The 22,629-nt window shown below is 40.3% G+C and overlaps 1 protein-coding gene across 1 annotated transcript in view; it reads right to left on the bottom strand.

Annotated features, from left to right (window-relative positions):
- Positions 1-13,391, bottom strand: part of rspo4 (R-spondin 4) — a 49,341-nt gene extending 35,950 nt beyond the window's left edge. Inside the window, exons 1-4 of the mRNA XM_054784353.1 lie at positions 13,307-13,391; positions 4,562-4,750; positions 4,299-4,478; positions 2,580-2,762 (exon numbers count right to left, since the gene is read on the bottom strand). Of these exons, the coding sequence (XP_054640328.1) occupies positions 2,580-2,762; positions 4,299-4,478; positions 4,562-4,750; positions 13,307-13,391 (637 nt within the window). The remainder of the gene's footprint in view (positions 1-2,579; positions 2,763-4,298; positions 4,479-4,561; positions 4,751-13,306) is intronic.
- Positions 13,392-22,629: the final 9,238 nt, after the last annotated feature.

Raw genomic sequence — 22,629 nt, 5'->3', positions numbered from 1 at the left:
TGATTAAATCAATTGGTTGCCTTTTTAAACCATGTTAGATGAATATATGCCGTCCAGAATGGAAACTTGCTAAACACACATGGATGTAGTTGGATTGTAGGACTATAAATCAATGCATCGATGTAGTGAATGAATTGTTACACCCCTACTTCCAATGTTACTGGCATGACAAGGAGATCCCACCTGAGATGTTTTCCACGCGGCACAGTGAAGGGGGCGCCTTCGTGATCCTTCAAAGGAACAATGGCACTTCAGGTTGTGCAGGGGTGTCAAACAGCAACTGGCTATGTGAAGGTGTTGCAGGGGGCATCCCTCATGACTGAAGGCCCTCGTCTGTGTGGTAATGACACAGGACAACACTGCAGTTCACAATGGCCACCTAACAAAGCACTTCTTCCAGAGGAATAAGCTCACTCTTTTGGACAATCCTGCTCAAAGTCCAATGAAGGACATTTGTGGATGGGTGGTAAGGGAAGTTTACAAAAATGGACATCACTTCCAGACAGTTGATGTCCTCCGTGAAGCCATCTTCATCACGGAGAGCAACATTCCCACTAGTCTCCTGGATACACTGGCATCAAGCATGCCCAAACCCATTTGTCAGATGATTAACAAGAATGGCGCAGCTACTCATTAATGACAAATTTTTTTCAACATTTGATTTCTATTTTAGAGGGGATTCAGGTTTTTTTGAGCTATGGTCTTAAACTTTTGATCAGCTGATGAATAGCCTATTTCACTTTAATGCTTGTTTGCAATAAATTGCTTACTCAAATTTTTTTTGTCTCCCTACCATTTCTTCTTTTTATCTACTTAGAATCTTCTTGACACCAACAGTGCAAAATGTAAAAATAACTGCTCATATTGATATTATATTCATATTACTGCCCATTAGGCTCCAGCTTACCTGTGAGCCTAAAGAGGACAAGCGGTATAAAAAAATGAATGGACGCATAACTGCTCATATTGATATCATAAGCACACACAGTGGAACATCATTAAGCATCATTAATTTATTCCAGAAGGTCCGACACAAACCGAAACGTACTTGTCACGGCGGGGGTTGCTGCTGTCGGAGACTTGACCCCCGGTATGCAGAGACGAGGCGGCAAAGTGCAGAAATAAAAATAATTTATTGCACAAGGCAACAGGAACAAAACTAAAAGTGACAAAGGAAAAACAATTCAAAAGTAACTGATATGGTAAGTCTGGGTGACAGCACTGGCAGAGCAACGAGGTTCATCAACCATGACATAAACAATGAACCAGCGCCGCACAAACGCTGGCGCTGGCCTTTTAACCGCAGCTAATACAGATTGCCCGCAGCTGTGCGGACACCAGGCATGACGCGGCTGTAACTTCCACCACACCAGAAGTACACCTCGCCAAAATAAGGGCGCAGGACAGGAAACACTCGCTCCTGTCCTGCGAAACATGACAGTACTCTTAACCGAATACATATTTTCCCTTAAGAAATAATGTAAATCCAATTCATCCGACACCCAAAATTGTTGACATAAAACACTTTTTTAAAATAGTTTTATTATGATTATAGTTTTACATGCAGTAAACAACTGGAAATGAATATAAATGACGAAGGAAACTTAAATTAAGATGAAAATGAAAAAAGATAAATGAACAATTAAGGTTACTTTTACCTTGATTGAAGACAGGATTGTTGACAAAGACGACTATGTGGAAGCGAGATGAACACGGACACCACGTTGGTGTTTTGCTATGAGTTCTTTCTTGAATTCAATTGTGTTCATCACCTTTATCAAAATGCTGCCACTTGCAATATTGTACGCTAATCGGGAAATGTGAACTGAGGCAAAATTATTGCTTGTATTTTCAACATAAACCAAAAAATATACTACCCGAGGCGTATGCTAACTGAGGTTCCACTGTAACTGCTCATGATTCAGTGGCGGCGGTGCATTTTGGACCTGGGCCTTGAGTGGGGACATAAGTGACCTAAACCACCTCCTAGTAACAACACAGCGAGCTCATCATCACCATCATAGTGAGCTGGAAATGGACGTTCTTGGGACACAGGTCTCAGTCTGCTCATTGGGTGGGGTCAAACAAAAGCAGTGCTCAGAAAACAAACTGTCCCAAAATAAGTGTCAGTCTATAGCAGGTCCTGAAGCCAAAACTATGAGATTGGACCTCAGTGACAATCATTAGGATTCCTGCTATGACTTGGGACAATCATTCCCTAAGAAGGAAGTGCTGGGGTTTTCCCATCGAGGATGACAATGATGCCCTAGTGGCCAAAGTGAGTCGTTAAAAGATGACACATCCCAGACAGACTTCCTGAGATTGACATTTCTCCGTCCTCCCCAAATCCCAGTAGTAGGCTTCTTGCGCAACCCATTACTTCCTGAAGGTTCCTACTAGTTGGATCCAGATGTTAGCGGCTCTCAGCTGAGGCATCTCGAGGTGAAGCGCTCGCCCTCAGCATGCCATCACTCTTCTCACAAAAACATACGGCATCAGGAGTAACCTTTGACCCCCCCGTCACAGCAATAACTCATAAAGACCAAAAAGGCTCCTCGAGACCACCAGTCAGTCCTCACCTGCAGAACACTTCTTCATCCTGCACCTCCGCGTCTCGCTATGCGACGGGCAGAGTGAGGGTCCGGGCATCGTGATGCCCCACGTCCTCCTCTGTCGGCCCCACATGAAGCCACAGGGAGCGCCGTCTCGGAGGCAGACACTCCACACACTCCACTCGGCCAGCGGATCCAGGAGGCAGTCATCTGCGGGGAAAGGAAGTATAAGTCGGTTACGTCTCCATCAGGGGAGGGAAATAAAATGTGACAGACCAACACAAGAAACTTAACTTACAGGTTTTTTGTGCATAAAACATGCAAAATGGAAAATGAAAAAATAATTTTGAATTTATAATTTGAACTACGAACTATAAAACATTAAACATAAGCAGACCTATTATAGATTGTGTTTTAGGCAAAACAAGATATTTGCAAGATATCGGCTCTGGCTTTGGAAATCAGTAATGGACATTTTTGCCTCTTTTCTAACATGTTGCTAACTGTTTGTGATTGCTCCATATTGATTTGCTCGGGCAGTCGTGTCCAAAGTGCGGGCCGTGGGCCTTTTGTGGTCCCCGAACATTTTTTTAGCATTCTAAAAAAATAATTTAAGTAAAAAAACAAACAAAAACAAGGCAAAATCAGCAGTAATTTGACAAGAATAAAGTCAAAATATTAAGAGAAAGAAAGTTGTAATCTAACAAGAAAAAGTCATCATTTTACATGAATAACTTTATGAGGAAAAATGCCAATTTAGTAGCATAAAGTTGAAAAATTACCAAAAAAAAAGACATCATATTTTTAAAAGTCAGAATATTATCACAAACAACACAACGAATAAAGTTTACATTTTTTGAAAATTAGGTTGTGGAAAAAGTTACAGTTTTACATAAAGTCAAACAATTATGGGAATAAAGTCATAATTACAACAGGAAAATTGACATACTTGGAAAATGTAAAAAAAAACGGAAAAAATGGGAAAAAAGCTGCAACTTTAGAGAATAAGTGTCAAAATATTAGGAGAACAGAGTCGAATTCTAACACGGAAAAAAGTTGCAATTTTATGAGAATAACGCCCTAATATGAGAAAAAAGAATGTCATTTTACTAGCATAGTGCCGTAATATTAAAGAATTAAAAAAAAAAAGTTGTAATATCATAAAAAACAAACAATACAAAATAAATTGTATTGTAAATAAATTGATGTAATTTAGCGAGAATACAGTAAAAATATGACTTATAAATATTACAGTAAAACCTTTCTGCAGAACTTTGTCATATTACGTAAAGTGTGCTTCTCCCCCGCCTTCGTCTTATAGGCTCACGCGTTTTTGGAAACAAACCGCCACTCATTTGCATCAAAGCCTCGTCTTCTCAGAATGGCTGTGATGCAGTCCCTTGGATTACTGTAATTGATGTGCATCACTGGACAGTGCAAAAAAACATTGAAATTATTTGTGCGCAAATTGTTCAGGGCTACCCCGCCTTTCGCCCGAAGTCAGCTGGGATAGGCTCCAGCTTACCCGTGACCCAAGTGAGGACAAATGGTATAGGAAATGGATGGATGGTTCAACGGCTTACGTTAGTTTCAAAACGGCATTTCAAATCCTTTCACCGGATAACTTGAAGTGTTTAAGAGTTTTAATTAGGAATGCCTGATAATATCGGCTGACAGGTATTATGCCTCAGAAAAAAAACAATAGGGTTCTTCTCGTGACAATAGTGTTTTCATGAACGGACTCACCTATTGTTGGCCAGGGTTCAATATGAGTGTGGTGTTCCTCTCCCAGACAGTCAGTGTTTTGTGCAAAGGTTCCTTCAGGACAGTGGCTCAAACATCGGCCTTTGTGGAGCTGGAAGCCCGGCTTACATTTGATGCAGAAGTCCCTGCTGAAGCAGAGCTCGCAGTCCACTGAGCGACACTCTGTCAACACACCAAAGCATACTCGAGTCTACTTTACACCAGCGTCACATTAGAACGAGATACAACTCTCGATGTCAACCTACTCAAGCAGCGGTTGATGTCCCGCCCCCTTTGGCCAAAGTGTCCAGCGGGACAGGCGTGGAGACACGTTCCATGGTGGGATATGCCGTCCCGCTGCAGGAAGAGGAAGAGGTGCTCGCTGCAGCGTATGCAGCCGTTGTCGGGGGAACACTCCCGACAATTCCGACAACCCCCTGACTTCTCTTGGTGAGCTGCGGGAGGAAGAGGACTCTCACTTTGTGGAGGACATGGAGTAAGACAGCATGGTATAATAGGAGACAAAGACATCACTGAACATGTTACACAAGGACTTATTCCTGCTGCTGGAACACTTGATGAGATTCATGGTGATGTTCCTTCCCACCCACCACGAGCTCTTTGGATTATGAATGTCTGATCCAAAATAGCAGCCACAGTGTTGTGTGTTCATGCGTGTTTGTGTCATACGTTCAGCCACATCTAAGGACCGATTGATGTCGTTCTCGTCACTTGCCGATTAAGACTCTATGCTGCTGTTCACATGATTCACAAACCCACCTACACCGGTGGGATGAGGCCAAGCACGAAGGACTGGCTCAGTGGGGGTGACGTGTCAATCAACAATCTCTTTCCTCCACAAACATCCAACCTCAATCTTGTTCTTCCTGTGAGACTTTCACACATCAAATGTCTTTTAAGATGTAGATTTGTTTGGTCTCTTTGAGCAAGCATGTGTCTGCCCGTTTACTGTACATACGCACTTTATGTAAATGTCTGTCTGTCCATTCACATTCACATACATTAAATGCAAGCATCTTCCTGTCCACTCACACACACACACTTTATACAAGCTCCTGTCTGTCCATTTGCCTACACACTTTATGCACGTCCGTCCATTCACATATATACTTTATGCAAACATCTGTCTGTCCATTCACATACACACTTAATGGAAACATGTCTGTCCATTCACATGCAGACATATTGTAAATTCCTGTCCATTCACACACACACATACATCAGGGGTGTCAAACTCAATCACACAGGGGGCCAAAACCAAAGCCTACTTTAGGTTGTTGGCCCAACTGGATATTGCTCCCCACCTCACCCCCCAACTTTGTATCTTTCTTAATATTCATCCTGAAATTTTCAACACTTGTATTTCTGCATATTTCAAGTAGAAGTATTAAAAACCTTAAAACCTCCTTGTCCTTTTCACATAAATGGTGAATGAAGTACACTCATATGAATCATCAGTGCGCGCACACACACACACACACACACACACACACACACACACACACACACACACGTGTGATCGTTTGAAGTTGCCAACATGAGAATAATCCAGGCTGAAAAAATAGTAGAGAAAATGTCTCATTAACAATGGCGAATAGGTAAGTAAGCAGCATACAAAACTTTTATCCCGGTTCCCGCACATGCAGTGCCGGGATTGTATTTGTATTTTCCCAGCATGCATTGCTGTAGTTAAAATGATCACTTGACTGTCTTATGCCTCTTTAAGGTGTTGTTTTGTACAGACAGGGTGCAATAGTTAAAGTGGTGCCGTTTTTAGACGTATACAGTTACATTATTTTGACCTTTGGTCTGAATCTGGCACCCTTATTAAGACTGGTTGTGAATTTCATGCTATTTCCAATATTGTTTCCACTTTTAAATAATCCCAGAGCAGTAGAGACTGGAGGAATCGCTTAATTAAGCAGATTGCTGTAAGCACTTTCTTTGATGAGGTCCTTGAGGCGGGACAACTCAATGCTATTTTCCAAACAGTCCCACGGGCCGCATGAAATTGCAGTACGGGTCAGATTTGGCCTCTGGGCCTGAGTTTGACACGTACGACATACATACTTAACGCAAACATATGTTTGTCCATTAGCATACACACTTTATGCAAACCTCCGTCTGGCTATTTGCATACACACTGTATGCAAACATCGGTCTGTCCATTCACATGCACACGTCATGCAAATGTCTGTCTGTCCATTCACATACGTCTCTGTCCATTCAGATTCACACACAATTCATGCAAACATCTGTGTATCCATTCACATTCACTTTATGCAAACCCTTGATGCCAGGCCAGCAACCTAAAGCATCAGATTGCTTGAAGTTGATGAGGTGCACACTAACTTTTCCAGATTGGATGATGGATGATATGATTTTGTATTAATAGATCAAACTTTTCCTCTCATCCAAAGTCAGCTGGGATAGGCTCCAGCATACCCCCCCTGACCCAAGTGAGGACAAGCGGCATAGAAAATGGATGGATGGATCAAACGTTAGTAAGCCAAGTTCCTGTGTTGCATGGCCATGCAGAGAATGAAGCATCGGTGAACGATCTATGACAGTCGACAATGACAGTATGACATTCTAGTTTGTTCACATTTCATGGGGTGGAAAAGTGCAACCATCCGTGATCCTGACTTTTCCAGACTGGCTGGTATCACATTGCAGCTTGAGTGTGACATCATCACGTTAGAAACACACCATGTGCATCAGTGGTGCTCGTAAACGTCAGGATGAAAGTGACGAACCATCCATCACAACCAAGCGTCCATGCTAGTCTCCATGCTGCTACTGACGCTGGCAGTGCAAAGAAGGTGCACAAATAAACTTGTCAAATGATCCCTTAAGGGAACGTTGATTTTGGACTCATTTGTCTGACTTCCTCTTGCTGCGTCTGTTGTGATGTTTGCTAACGGCTGATAGCATGGCTGTGCTTTCAGACAGAAGACTTAAGTAGAATAGACCTCTGCTTTTTGTGGGACTTACATTCAACGCCTGCCATCGAGTGGCGAAAATCTGCGAGTAATCGATACGCCCATGAAAATCTATTTTTTAACACATGGCTCGCTCCTCCCCTCCAAATCTTCCTGCTAGCTTGATGTTGACATTCTCCACCGATTTCGGAGTGTGTGTAGTAATTATTAGATTAGAGTCAGCTCCAGAACTCCCCCTTTCTCTCTTCAATTGCCATTGTTCACTAGCCACAGAAGCTAACAAGCTAAATGCTAAACACACAATCCCAGGCTTAAAAGCCGCAATTAAGCCTTGCGCACTAATCAAGCATGCTTAAAGTATAAAATGAAGTCGCGGGCCATGCATTGGGTGCCTGGGCCTTCAGAAGCTGAATCTGATTGGACAAAAACGGAAGCAGTGCAGCCAAGAAGCACACTACCAAAAAGGAAAGGAATACCATTTCATTAAACAGATAGCAGAATGGAAATTGTAAATGTAGGTCAGTGCTTCTGATAGTGTTTACGTATCAGCGAAGTAACAGGCCAGCTTGTGGGACCGCCTCCACCTGACTTTGAATCGGCTGGCGGTGGTATGGGAATTACCTCTGCGACAGAGAAGGAAGGCGTTTTGCCAAGATGCGTCTACATAATCCTCATCGCTTGCCTCCTATAATTCCAGTCACAACATACCATCATGCATTAACTTGTGTTCACCTTGCTGTGATGCGAACAAAGTGTCCAATCTCGACGCATGAGGAGCATTATCCATAAACATGTAAAGATGGTGGGCTTTTTTGAAACAGTGTTACATGTATGCTGTACATCCTAGGTCCCCAAAGAGAGGTACGCCAATTGCAATGTGGGTACCTAAATAAAAATGAAAAACAATTACCACCTACCACTCGCAATTACGAGTGCACCTGAACGCTTCACGGCGCTAGGAGAACAGGCAGAAAGGATACACAGCACGAAGTTGGTAATTGCTCTGTGTGCATCATACGAACAAATAAGTAAGTTTGATGATTATTTTGTACATTAAGAGTGTTCCAATCCCCGCACGGCGCAGCGGTGAAAACCAGCTGTCACTGTGAGAGGGGGTTCCCCCCTAAAATGAGGCTTTATCATTGGTTGGATGTATTTTTGTACATCGGCTACTGCTTTATCATGATTGATAAACCTTCCCCTTCAATTTGGGTATTAAATTAATATGCAGACTTAAAACACAGCCATCGTCAGTGGACAAAAAATGTGATGCTCAAATTCAACCCATTCAAACATCAGACTGAAATAAAAGATATGTGGGATTAATACTTATCAGTTTTGTTCCCAGTGTGTGCTGTGCTCACAACACGTGAGTGTATGCTGCTGGACACCCAGCCAACCAATAAAGAAAAGTCCATACAAAACGCTTACTTTTTTGCTGTCGTTAAGCTACCTTTGACGTGCATGATGCGTCAGGTACTGAACATCTATAAATGGACATGTAGCTAGCCAAACCACAGGCGATACATTAACTAACAGCACACCATCAAGTTTACAAACACATTCAAAGTAATAATTCAGGACCATTTGAGATGGCTATTTGAAGCACTTTGTACACATAGATACTCACAAAGGCGAGTTTCCCAAGGCTCAAACGTTGTAGAGCAAACACAGACTTGTGCCTTTGCTAGCTTGTTGCTTCACGGAGAGAGGAAAAACGTCAAAGATTGTCTAATAGTGTGAAGAGCACTCACTTGCTGTCACTGAAACAACTCTTTTTGGAGAAGATGTCTCACTTTAACTTTTTTAAACCATAGCTTTTTAACCATTTTTTTTTAACCAACTATCTGTTGAGATAGTTTAAACCAATCCAGAAATCACATGAAATCACGGTCTTTGAGCCAAAGACATGACACTGTGCGTTTGCCTGTCAAGCACATCAAACACTTTGGGGTATAAATAAATAGAGAACATCCAGCGCCTTTTAACGTGTTGTAGTATTGGCAAGAGACAGCGCTCACATCCATCTTTCAAGTGTGTGACTTCTAAGAGCCGAAGAAAGCGAGACCAGATGCGCTCTCAGGTGTTTCAGGCCCCAGTGGCAGCTTGTTGTTTTGGTGTGCGTACGTACGTCTGCTTGGTAAAAAATACATCTCTCATCTGAGGAGGTTCATTCGAACAGGACAGCAGCTCAGCACACACCAATTTTGCCGTCATGTGGTTGTGTGTGTGGTTGTTTAATGAACATAAACACATAGTGTGTCCAGCCTTATGATGGTGTTACTATGGCAGGGGTCCCCTAGTAGCTCACCAAAGGGTCAAAGAATATTTTCTTCAACACTTAGCAGTTTTGTTTTATTTTAACTGGTGAATTCAGACTTTATGCTGTTATATAATGACAAATGAGCACAAAATAGCATAAAGACATTTGCCACACTGTTTGAGTGAAGGTGTGCTTGGTAAATAAAGTAGTGTAATTTAAATGTTGCCAGTCATACATAAAACACAAAAGGCTGACACCATGTTTACTATTATTAGAGCCCCTCCAGACATGAAATAACACCCCTATAGTCACCTTCACACTCCTATAATAATTTGTTTACACCACATTTGGCAACACTAATGCACAGGCTACGGGACCAGATATGACGTTTACGTCTGCGCTATGTGCACAGCGTAAGTTTTTACGTAGCTCAGTCTTGGTGGATGTCATAAGACGAAAGAAACATCTGCATGCAAGAGTCATTCATAAAATAGCCGCGCATTATATTATATATATGACCATTTATGTTCATACATTAAAAAAATAATAACTACCACAGCACGTGACGTCGCAGAAGCGCTATCATAAAAATTTGCTGAAGGAGGAAGTGACGTGGTCCTCGTGCATGCGCAACACCGATTGCGTTCCGGGTACGTATTGCATAGTGACAACTTAAATTGCATTGAAGTGCACTTTTGTCTATGGGGACTTGCTACTCCATTTTATTTATAGTTTTTAATGTTGTGTGTGTGTTTTTATTGACTTTTTTTTTTAAATAAGAGATGGGGTTTATTTTTTTATTGTTTTTGGTTATGATTGTGATTTCTACTTAAGTGCAATTTTTGCTAAACGAGGCTGAGAGTGCATTTTACTTTCATTAGGGTATTTTTGTCTTTTTTGTTGAACTTATGTTGTTCGTTTTTGTTTAATTTCATTTAAAAGCTCTTGACATTCCAATTCCAATGTAAAATACTCTCGACAAAACAACTCATTATTATGCCACATATTATCACTACATTCATGAGAAAATGGTCTCAAAATGATGCTGACAATAATATCGTTTATCGGCAATAATTTATAGGTCCACTACATGGAAACACTTTGTCAGAACTTTGCTTCGATGTGTTGAAACTGTCTCGTTAGCATTGAGGGGCACCGTACGGCCCCGCTGTCGGCATATTACTCACGTGGAGGGTCACTAAATGTGGAGATGTGATTGAGAAGGAGACAGGAGTGGAGCATAAGTGGTATAAACGGTTTACTCTGCACTGAACAACAAACAACAACCGCTTAAGAACGTCTCAGTGTGCGACCTGCACAGTCACTACTAACAAATAATAACGTAACATTATGAGTTTATTTTTTTATTATTTAGATTGTGATCTTCTTGAGCCACTTGATTGCATTTATTTGCATTTTGCTTTTTTTTTTATAACTAAGAAAATATTTATTGTGTTGTGACTTGAGTTGCAGGATTAGCCACAGTAGACTGCACTGGCGACTGCATTTTATTTATTATTTATTTAGAAATAATTCACTTTTTTTGGTTGTTATTTATTTCAAATACATATGTTTCACTTTACTTTAAAGCAGTGGTATCCAAAGTGCTGCCCGGGGGCCATTTGCTGCCCACGGCTGTGATTTTATCAGCCCGCAGCACAGTCTAAAAATGTAAAAATCAATCCAAAATCAAAATATTAAGAGAAGAGTTGTAATCTAGCAAGGAAAAAAGCCATAATTTCACAAGAATAAAGTAATAGTATGAGGAAAAATGTCATTTTAGTGGCATGAAGTTGAAAATAAAGTCAAAATATAAGAAAGAAAGTTGAAATATTTGGAAAATTCTACAGAAAAAATCCACAGCAGAAATGTGACCAGAGTAAAGTCAAACATTAAAAGAAAAAAAACATTTCTATTGAGAAAAAAGTTGCAATTTTATGAGAATAAACTTGTAAAATGAGGAAAAATATCATTTTGGTAACACTGTTGAAATAAAGAAAAAATACATTATTGTTGAAATGGAAAAAAAAGCAGCTCTAATTTTATGACAATAAACTCAAAAGATTAAGAAAAAAGTCATAAACAAATGAAGAACAAAAGTCTCAATTTTACAAGAATAAACTTGTATTACACGTCATTTTTAGTAGCATATCACCTGTATTACAAAGGTGAAATGCAGTTTTTTCTCGAGCTACATATACTGTAGCTTCTTAGCTTATCTCTATGTGTTGCTTTACAAAATATCAAAGTCGCCCTTGCATTCTTTCATTTTTCACTATGTGGCCCTTGCTGGAAAAAGTTTGGACACCTCTGCTTTAAAGTGTTCTATTATGTGGTTTAAAAATGACTGTTTTGACGTGACTTTTTTCTCTTTTCGATAAAAATATTTCAAGATGACGCATTTTAGAGCTGTAATTATAATACCACAAAACAGTGATATTTTTGCCCGAGGTTATCATGCCTAGCTGTCACATGATTACTTATTGATTAATGAAACAATATTTACTGTGGTGCACATTAGCTATTAAGTAATATAACTTACGTAAACCAACATTTCATTTCTGTTCCACATGATTGGATTTTCTTAGTTTCTTTTCTTAATATGTGTGCAGCCAGCGGTTCGACACAAGTGTTCACTATCAGCGTGTCCAAAGTGTTTCCGTTGGCCCACAGTGCATTCTAAAAATGCAGCAAAAATGAAGAAAGCAAGGCGTTATGTAACGAGAAAAAGGTGAAATGTTGATTCATAGTTTGAAGTCACACACAATTGTACTTTCTGAGTTGAACAAAAAGTCAATGGTCATTACATACAAACATCAAGTAATAAAAAAATACAAATGTTTTCGGTATTGCAACATTATCTACAGCCCAACCTCGGTTTTCTTTCCCCCCACAATTTTTGTATGATTCCAAAAATTTGCTTTGGTTTTTCTAAACTGTCTCGTAGAGCATCACACAACCATGAGGGCCAAATAGGGTCAAAGAAAGTTGCGAGCGGCAGCAATTTGATAAAGAAGGTGAGATTCAGGATGTACAGGAAGTGTAAGTTCTATTCATTCCTCATTTATATTTATTTCCTGCATGTAAAACTATAATTATTCTCGATAAAATGTATATTTTGTTCATATTTTTGTGTGTCTGCAACGGATGAACTGGATTTACAATATTTGCTAGGGGAAAAATGGCCTCGGTTTTCCTACGTTTTGGTTTTCCTTGAACCTTTTGGGTCGAATTCATGAGAAAAAGTTACATTTTTTTCTTCATCTGAATATTTTTAGTTGATTTAGTTGTAATTGTAGTTGAAGAAATATATACTGTACATGTCGTACCTTCTAAGAGCAGCAGCCTGATGCGTTTACGTGTTGAAGACTTTAGCATGTGTAGCGCTAACTGGAAAGGTGTCTGTCACAAGTCGTTATGTGAGACAAGAGTCAGGCGGCGCTGGCGACCTCTTTAATGACACCTCCCGCCCCCCCGAGCCTGTTAGAGGATCTAGCAGGTCGAAAGTCGCTGTGACATCTGAATTATTATCTGCACAATCATCAAGAGGTTGAGTAGACTTTTATCTGCACTTTTCTTCCTTTGAGCTCTTTTTGAAGTAATCATCCATCTTAATTGATTTATGATGGCCCCTCAGGAAGAATGGCTTTGGTGATAAATGCCGCAAAAACCTTGTGAGAACCGCAAGGACGCTCTTCACGCCTTAACTCTACGGCATAAAGATTGAAGAAGTCTGTTTGTGCAGAATGCCATCCCGTAAAGTCACGTTTATCCGTGCTACTCACCAGCCGACCTGCGCGCGGCGCCGCGCTCGATCCTCAGCATGTCGCAAAGCATGGACATCACAATGGCGAGGAGTGACAAACGCATCTAGGCTGCTGGTGGGCGCCCGACTCAGCGCCGGGCTGCCGACATCTGCAGGAAGTCCAGAAGCGGCAAGCTGAGGATGACGTTGCACAAGGTGGAGATGAAGAAGACTGGGATGGATGCAGAGGATGTAGATCTTGATGGGATGATTTTCTTGATCCTTTTGTGGGCTTCTCCTGACGGCAACACCTGAGGAGATGTGCACGGAGGAGCAGAGGAGGTTCCTGCTTGGCTTTCCCACACTGATCTTTAGTAGGAAAACCTTAGCATTTCACAGCAACGTCACATTTGTGATAAACGAGCTGCGCTTATCCTGTAGTTATCTTTAACCCTTTAAAGGCTGTGAGGCCCTAAGTGCTTCCATATTTGCAGCGTGATCTTTCGCCTCCTCCTCTTTCCCTCAGCCTCCTCCTCCTCTGCTGCTGCTGGATTTGCATTTATGAAATATATTGGTGTCAATGGATAGGGGCTAAATACAAACCCTGCTATATGGACAGGACATGGGATTGGTCTGTGTGGGCAGTGATTTCATCAACATGCCAAAACGAACTCGTTAACAAGTCCCAATGCATTTTCAGAAGCTTAAGACTTGGCAGAAGAGGCTCATGTTACCGCAAGGCTGTGATTGGTTGACGCTGATGACGGATTTGAGCCATGAGACTGCAGGATGGAATTTGTCACACTTTAAACATGTGCGACATGGCCTCATACAAGTTGTCACCAGAGCAAAGACAAAGAAAGACCTGTGTGTCAGGAAAGCAGCAAAAGCAGCATCTATAAGTAGAGCGACAACATTTCCAGGAATTTTCTAATTGGAAACACAAATTTACTAGAATGGGCCAGGAATGGATGCAATTGCAGATTCATCTTCAATTGTTCCGGAATAACACAAACATCTTGCTTAAAAAAAACATCTTGCCGTCCTCACTTCTGATACTCCCAAAATTCCTCAGCCATCTTTCCCTTTGAAAGTTTCTGTCACATTTTGGATGTATGGTTTCCGTCTTTTTAGCCTGGGGACAGCTCAGTCTTTCTAGCTTTAACATGGTCACAATGTTTGCGACAACGGTCACATGAGCGTCACAGACACCAAGATCATGTCCATCAACGTCCATGAGTTGTCCCTGAGTACGTTTTCATGCACACAATATTCCTGTATTAACCAGAATATGGTAAATATTGTCCAAACTTTGGAGACATCGCATAAACAACTTTGTCAAACTGCCAATTTCAAATCACGGTCATTTCCCGGATATTAAAAACCCGATTGAAACCCCTGGCATATGCCTGTATCAACCTCAATATGAGCTCATAAAAACACGTAAATGGGAGCATGCACCCGACCGGAATATGAAGAAAATGAATTTGAACATGCATAAGTACCAGAACACTAATATTTGAATGACTGTGTTTACAAGTTCATATTGTATTTAATACAAGACTTGTTTGCCTCTGCAAGCAATGAGAATATTCCCCATATTGTTGATTGTTGCTTGGATTAATCGAGTAAACGATCAGACCTTAGACCAGGGGTGTCCAGATTTTTTCCAGCGAGGGCCACACAGTGAAAAACTACAGGATGCGTTTTTGCCACTTTGATATTTTTTAAAGCAACACATGTAGATATGCTAAGAAGTTATATATATTTTGAGAAAATAAACTACGTCTCAGCTTTGTGATATAGGTGAAAATGCCTGTTATTAATATCAACTTCACCCTTTGTTCTTTTTTTCCCATTTTCACTGTTTTTTAAAAAAATATTTGAAAATATTTCTCCTTAAATAATCTTTGTGCATTTTCTTTTTGTAATATTATGACATTATTCCTTGAATATTTTGAATTTATTCCCATAATATTATAACTTTTCCCCAACCTAATTTTCCTTTATCTGGTTTTGTTTGTTTCTCATAATGTCACAACTTTAAAAAAAATAATGTGTTTTAAAAAAATATTTGAACTCTATGCTACTAAAATGACATTATTTTTCCTCATAATATTACAAGTTTATTCTTGTGAAATTTAGACTTTTTGTTATTAGAATACGAATTTTTCCTCCTAATATTTTGACTTTATTCTCCGAAAATGACTGCTGTCTTTTCAATTTCTGCTGTTTTTTTTTTTTTTTTACATTTTACAATTATTTCAACTTCTTTCTCTTCATTTAAATTTTCTTCTTGTAATTATTTATGACTTTTTTCCCTTAATATTTTGACTTTATTCTCGTAACATTATATCTTTTTCCAGAACCACATTTTCCCAAAATTACAACTTTACTTGTTTTATTAAAAAATGCCTTTTTTCTCTTTGACGTAATAACGACATTATTTTTCCTCAGTCCATAATATTACGTAATTATTCTGGTAACATTCTGACAATTGCTAAAAAATAACTTTTTTCTCTTGATATTTTGACTTTATTCTTGCAAAATTACTGCAGATTTTTTTGTTTTGGCTGTTGTTTTTTTCCAGGCTTCTTGTCAAATAAGATTTTTAGAATGTGCCGAGAGCCTTTAATAAAACAGCCGTTGGGGTGCACTTTGGACACCCCTGCTCTATACTCTCTGGAGAACTAGTGATGTGTTGGATAAACACGCGCTGGATGAATACAACGTACAATGTAGCTTCATTCGCAGCTACATTGAGTAAGGATAACAAACCAACAATGTTTGGAGTCGACCGTCTTGAAGGATAAAGATCGTTGAACATGTGGAATGATCTGCTCCTATGAAATGGACAGTGATAACCAAGCAACATAGTGGTCTCATTATTGACACTTTCTCTTCCCAATAAACCTGTCTCTCCCTCTTTTGGAACGCCCCTTCCACTGTGCAGGACAACCACAGGGATAAACGTAAGGAATTAGCTCTCCAACCGGCAGGTCACGATCGACAGGCGGATCGGCGCAGCGTCTGCAGTAATGTGGTCTCTGTACCCGACTGTCGAGAGCTAAGCTGGAAGACAAAGCTCTCAATTTACCGGTCGATCTATGTTCCCCCCTCACCTACAGTACGGTCATGAGCTTTGGGTCGTGACTGAAAGAACGAGCAGGTGTATACAAGCAGCTGAAATGAGTTTCCTCCGTAGGGTGGCTGGACTCACTCTAAGGGATAGGGTGAGGAGCTCAGTCATCCGGGAGGAGCTCAGAGTAGAACCGCTGCCCCTTCACATGGAGAGGAGCCAGTTGAGGTGGCTCAGACATCTAGTCTGGATGCCTCCTGGATGTCTCCCTGGTGAGGTGATCGGGGCATTCCCAGCTGGGAGGAGGCCACGGGGCAGACAAACTAGAGGGATTATGTCTCACAGCTGTCCTGGGAACGCCTCAGTGTCCTTTCGGTGAAACTGGAACGGTTTGGCCGGGGACCTGGAAGTCTGGACTTCCTTACTGAGACTGCTGCTTTCGCAACCAGACCCAGATAAGCAGAAGAAAATGGAGGGATGGATGAATTCCATCTTTTTTGTGACTTTGTTGTTTTTGGGAAGTGAGCCACCAGGGAAGCACAGTGTTGCTCTTTCATGTCAAACGTAATTAGGAATCTGGATCATCCGGTGTGTGACACAAGCTGCAAGGCAACATGCGTTGGAGGAGACCTAACAAACAATGTGCCGTATTCATCTGCATTTTGACCCCCCAGCTACAAGTGTGGTCATTAATAACGTCCTGCAGGGTGCCTGAGGCTCCTCATGACACACATTGTGTAAACTCTTTTTAGATGAAGACGTTTTGGCTTATGACACCATGTGGATGCTACGTGTCTGGCAACACGGTCAGTAATAACTGGCTGCGCGGATGACTTACAGTGGTTTGAAAAAGTGTTTGCCCCCTTCCTGATTTCTTATTTTTTGCATGTTTGTCTCAAACAAACTTAGTCAATGACAACACAACTGAACACAAAATGCAGTTTTTGAATTAAACTTTATATTATTAAGGAAGAAAAAAAAGGTTTGCATGTTCTCCCTGTGCGTGCGTGTGTGGGTTTTCTCCGGGTACTCCGGTTTCCTCCCACATTCCAAAAACATGCATGTTAGATTAATTGGCGACTCTAAATTGTCCATAGGCATGAATGTGAGTGTGAATGGTTGTTTGTCGATATGTGCCCTGCCATTGGCTGGCGACCAGTCCAGGGTGTACCCCGCCTGTCGCCCAAAGTCAGCTGGGATAGGCTCCAGCATAACCCCGTGACACTAATGAGGAGAAGCGCCATAGAAAATGGATGGCTGGATGGAAGAAAAAAAAAGAAAAGAAAAAAACCCTACATGGCCCTGTGTGGAAAAATTGATTGCCCCCTAAACCTAATAACTGGTTGGGCCACCCTGAGCAGCAACAATGATTTGCAATGAGTCTCTTACAGCGCTGTGGAGGAATTTTGACCCACTCATCTTTGCAGAATTGTTGTAATTCAGTCACATTGGAGGGTTTTCCAGCATGAAGCGCTTTTTTAAGGTCATGCCACAGCATCTCAATAGGATTCAGGTCAGGACTTTGACGAGGCCACTCCAAAGTCTTCATTTTGTCTGGTGTGTTTTGGATTATCATCGTGTTGCAGAACCCAAGTTGTTTCCAGCTTGAGATCACAAACAGATGGCCGGACATTCTCCTTTTTGGTAGACAGCAGAATTCATGGTTCCATTTATCACAGCAAGTCTTCCAGGTCCTGAAGCAGCAAAACAGCCCCAGACCATCACATCACACTACCACCACCATATTTTACTGTTGGTATGATGTTTTTTCTGAAATGCACCATTACTTTTACACCAGATATAATGGGACACACACTTTACAAAAAGTTCAACTTATTTTTCCAAAGGTCTTGGGAACCATCAAGATGTTTTCTGACAAAATTGAGACAAACCTTAATGTTCAGTAGTGTTTTTTGTCTTGGAACGCTGCGATGCAGGTTGTTTTTGCCCAGTGTCAATGCCCAATGATTCATGAACATTGACCTTAAGTAACACTTGCAGTTCTTTGGATGTTGTTGTGGGGTCTTTTTTGACCTCTTGGATGAGTCGTTGGGGCGCCCTTGGGAAAATTTTGTTTGGTCGGGCACTCCTGGGAAGGCTCACCACTGTTGCATGTTTTCGCCATTTGTGGATAAGGGCTCTCACGGTGGTTTGCTGGAGTCCCAAAGCTTTAGAAATGGCTTTATAATAATCTTTTACTGTACATACAAATAGATCTCAATTAATCTCATTTAAGTTTTAATGGGGGGGCAATCACTATTTTAACACAGGGCATGATACTGTATGCATACATATACATACAGTATATATATATACACACACACACACACACACACACACACACACCTGTGTATATATATATATATATATATATATATATATATATATATATATATATATATATATATACACATTTGTTCTTCTATAAGCCGCAGGGTTCAGAAGAAGTCAGGAAGGAGGCAAACACTGTTTCACACCACTGTATATGTGTTTTTCTTTCTGTTTCCCTAAGGTGTGCACCGCCTGCTGTGGCTGTGGGGTAAGGGCACCTCCTGGCATTCCTCCTCTGCACTGATCTAGCCGCTTGTGACAGCCCCACCAAGTCACATGCCCGACCACTCTTTTTAAATGCATTACATATGCACAGACATAAAAAGGCGCGAAGAAAACCCCCCACAAAAATAACACCTGAAAGTATAGGGTAGGCGTAATGCTTATGTTAATGCACAACATACCAATGCAAGGATAAACATGGGAAAAAGGACAAAATAAGAATTAGGATTGGGGTGGGAGGCGATGTGTGGCGGCTTTTGTGGTCTTGGCTGTGGTGGTGTGTGCTGGGGGTGCTTGAGCCCTGCCAGCTTTTGGGCTGGGCTCGCAAAGGGGTGAATAGCAAACAATCTCTGCCTCTCAGTCAACCAGTCAGTAAATATACACAACAATATTAATAGTATTTATTATTATTTATTATTCTTTTTCAATTATTCTTTTTGTTTTTGTCCAATTTTATTTTATTTTTATTCTCCCTAATTTGTTTTAATTTACTATTTTTTTATTGTATTACACATACATTTTTTTTCTCTCTTTCTCTCTCCAATGTAGCACAACATGACTACTATTTATCACTGTCTTGGTTGTTCTCCCCCTCTCATATTTGATTAATAGTCTTTGTCGGTATGCAGCCCACTACTCATTAAGTGACAAATCCTTTTTTTTTCCCACCACCTTTTGTTATCTTTTTGATGTGGGATTTCCAGCTCATTTTTTCATCTATTATGACCCGCAGAAATGTATTCTCATTCACCCTTTCAATGTCCACTCTGTCTATTTGTATTAGGTCGCACGTGTCTTTTCTGCTATTACCAAATAGCATTATTTTAGTTTTACTTAAGTTCAAGGATATTCTGTTTTTATCAAACCATATTAATATGGCCATTTCATCCTTGACTTTTTAAATTAGTTTTTGTGTGCTTTCCCCAGAACAAAAGGCAGTGGTATCATCCGCAAATAATACCAACTTAAAGTCTTTTCTCACTTTAGAGGTGTTGTTGATATACAAATTGAACAGTTTTGGTCACAATATTGACCCCTGGGGTACTCCACACCTAATATTTATACTTGCAGATGTGTATTCTCCTAGCTTTACAAATTGCTTGCTGTTTGCTAGATAGCTTTTAACCCAATTCAAAATTAATACTCTGATTCCGTACCTTTCTAATTTTGTTGTTAAAATGTTGTGATTAATTTTATGGAAGGCTTTTGTAAGACCCATGAATACTGCAGTTGCACACTTTCTGTGGTCTATAGCGTTAGTAATCCCTGATTTCAGTCAGTGCCATGGAGGTTGAAATGTTAGCTCTGCATCCGTATTGACTATCTGCTAGTAATTCTTTCTTATTCATAAATTTGTCCAATTAAGTTATTAAATAACTTCTCGATCATTTTAGAAAATTGGGGTAATAAGGAAACTGATCGGCAATTTGTAAATTGATGTTTTCCTCCATTTGTAAAGATTGGACCTACAGTACTTTAGCTATTTTCATTTTGTTAGGAAATTTTCCAGTCTGAAATGATAAGTTACAGATATATGTTAATAGTTCTACGATCTCATTGATAACCCTTTTAATTGTTTCCATTTCAATTCCATTACAATCAGTTGATGTTTTTGCTTTACAATTATTGACAATGTCAGTGGTTTCCTTTGAGTTACATCAGGGAGAAACACGGAATTAGGATTCCTATCTATGGTTCCATTCCTTTCCTCCATTGTCCAGAATTAGTAGTTGTTAAACATTTCAACTACGTCATTCATATCATCCTTATTAGTGTTTCCAACCATAAAATAGTGAGGGTAGTCTGCTTTCTTAGTGCTGTTCCTTATAATACTATTTAAAATGCCCCAAGTTGCTCTCATGTTATTTTTATTCTTATCTAGAAATTGACTATAATGTTCCCTCTTACACACTCTCAAGATTGTTGTCAATTGGTGAATTTCCCTGCTATGGGATTAATAAAGTACTACTACTACTTGTTTGCTTCTTGGACATTTCTTGCCAGGGACTGTTCTTATCATAGAGCTCCATATACAAGTACAATACGTGTTTAGAAAGTGATCATATATTTCATCCACATCTTTTGCACTGTAGACACTCCCCCATCTTTGTTCTTCTAGATCTTTCCTGAAAGTGCTGACGCTATCCTCTGTGTCTTTGAAAAGTCTTTTTGGCCACCATCTGTCTTTTATTGTAATGTTCATTGTAAGTTGTAAACACTGGAAGATGGTTCACTGATGTCGTCAATTAGCAGGCCACGAGTTGTGTTATTGTCAAAGTCAATGGTGAATATAATATCGATAAGGGTGGCACAGCGGTCTGTTATTCTGCTTGGTCTAATGATTTTAGGATATAGACTCAAACTATATGTTGCATCTATGAAGTCATCTATTTCCTTGTACTTATGTGGATTGAAATCATCAATATTGAAGTCTCCACATACGAAAATTGTTTTTCGACCAATGTTTGTAAATGTTGTCTTAATCCAATCCTCAAACATTCTAATCCTCGACTTTGGAGTTCTGTATGAGTAACGTATTAACGCATTTTTCTGTTTTTCTTTACAGATTTCAATCGTTATACATTCTAGGATGTTATCAATAGCAAATGACGTATTCTTGACTAATTTGTAGTTCAGATGTTTGTCCACATACACAGCCACACCCACTCATATCCTTCCAGGTCAAAGTCCATATCTTTGTTAGCATTAATCCAAGTTTCCGAGATTGCGATTACTGTGAAGGGTTCCTTGAGTTGGTTCAGATATTGTTTGATGTTGTTAAAGTTTGCATACAGGCTCCTGCTGTTTATGTGGATAATTGACAACTTATTGCCAATATTAAGATTACTGATGTATTGCTCCTCCGTATAATAAAACAGTCACTTGTGATATGAGAAAAGAAGTTTGTCAGTAATCCATTTGTTTAGAATTGTGATCTCTGAAACAAAAGGTGTCTAATTGGCATATCAATGACGTTGTTGGCGCTATTTTGCTTTTCCATGTTGGGATGGACCTCAGTATTTATTTAGATCCTTGATGTCTTTGACAACAAGAACTCTGCTGATGAAGGTTTTGCAATTTGCACTCCAAGTACCTTGGATCCTTCCTTGCTTCCTCAGATCACGTGCTTTCTTGGCGATGTCAGCATTGCGCTTTGTCAGATGGTCATTCATGTAGACGTTTGTACCTTTCAGTTTCTTTCCTTGATTCAGCAGTGCAGTCTTGCTATTTGCTTGTGTTAGTTTGCTCTTTGGCCAACCTTTGTTCCTGTACCTTGTGAGTACTTTTCTTAGCTTTTGCTATTCCTGCCTTTTGCTCCCTTGGTTACCTTTTACCTGTGGCTTTGCCTGGCTTTTTGTTGTACTTTGTTTTGTGTATTTTTGACCATCTAGCTGTTTCATAACAATTTCACATCAACCCATGTATGCACCATTTTGGCTCTAGCTACAAACACTCCTGTTTGTAGCTCAGAGAAACTCTGAATAGAACTGCTGCTCCTCTGCATTGAGAGAAGCCAGTTGAGGTGGCCAGGCATCTGGTCAGCATGCCTCCTGGAGGCCTCCCTGGGGAGGTGTTCAAGGCACGTCCTACCGGTAGGAGGCCTCGGGGAAGACCCAGACTATGCCTCTCAACCAGCCTGGGAACACCTCTGGATGAAGTAGCCAGGGAGAGGGAAATCCAGGCTTCTCTGCTTTGGCTGCTGCCACCAAAGTATTTTCCTTACAGAACAC

This window comes from Dunckerocampus dactyliophorus, chromosome 8, assembly GCF_027744805.1.
Source record: "Dunckerocampus dactyliophorus isolate RoL2022-P2 chromosome 8, RoL_Ddac_1.1, whole genome shotgun sequence".
In the NCBI taxonomy this organism is placed as follows: domain Eukaryota; kingdom Metazoa; phylum Chordata; class Actinopteri; order Syngnathiformes; family Syngnathidae; genus Dunckerocampus; species Dunckerocampus dactyliophorus.
This window is presented reverse-complemented; position numbering and strand designations above follow the sequence as displayed.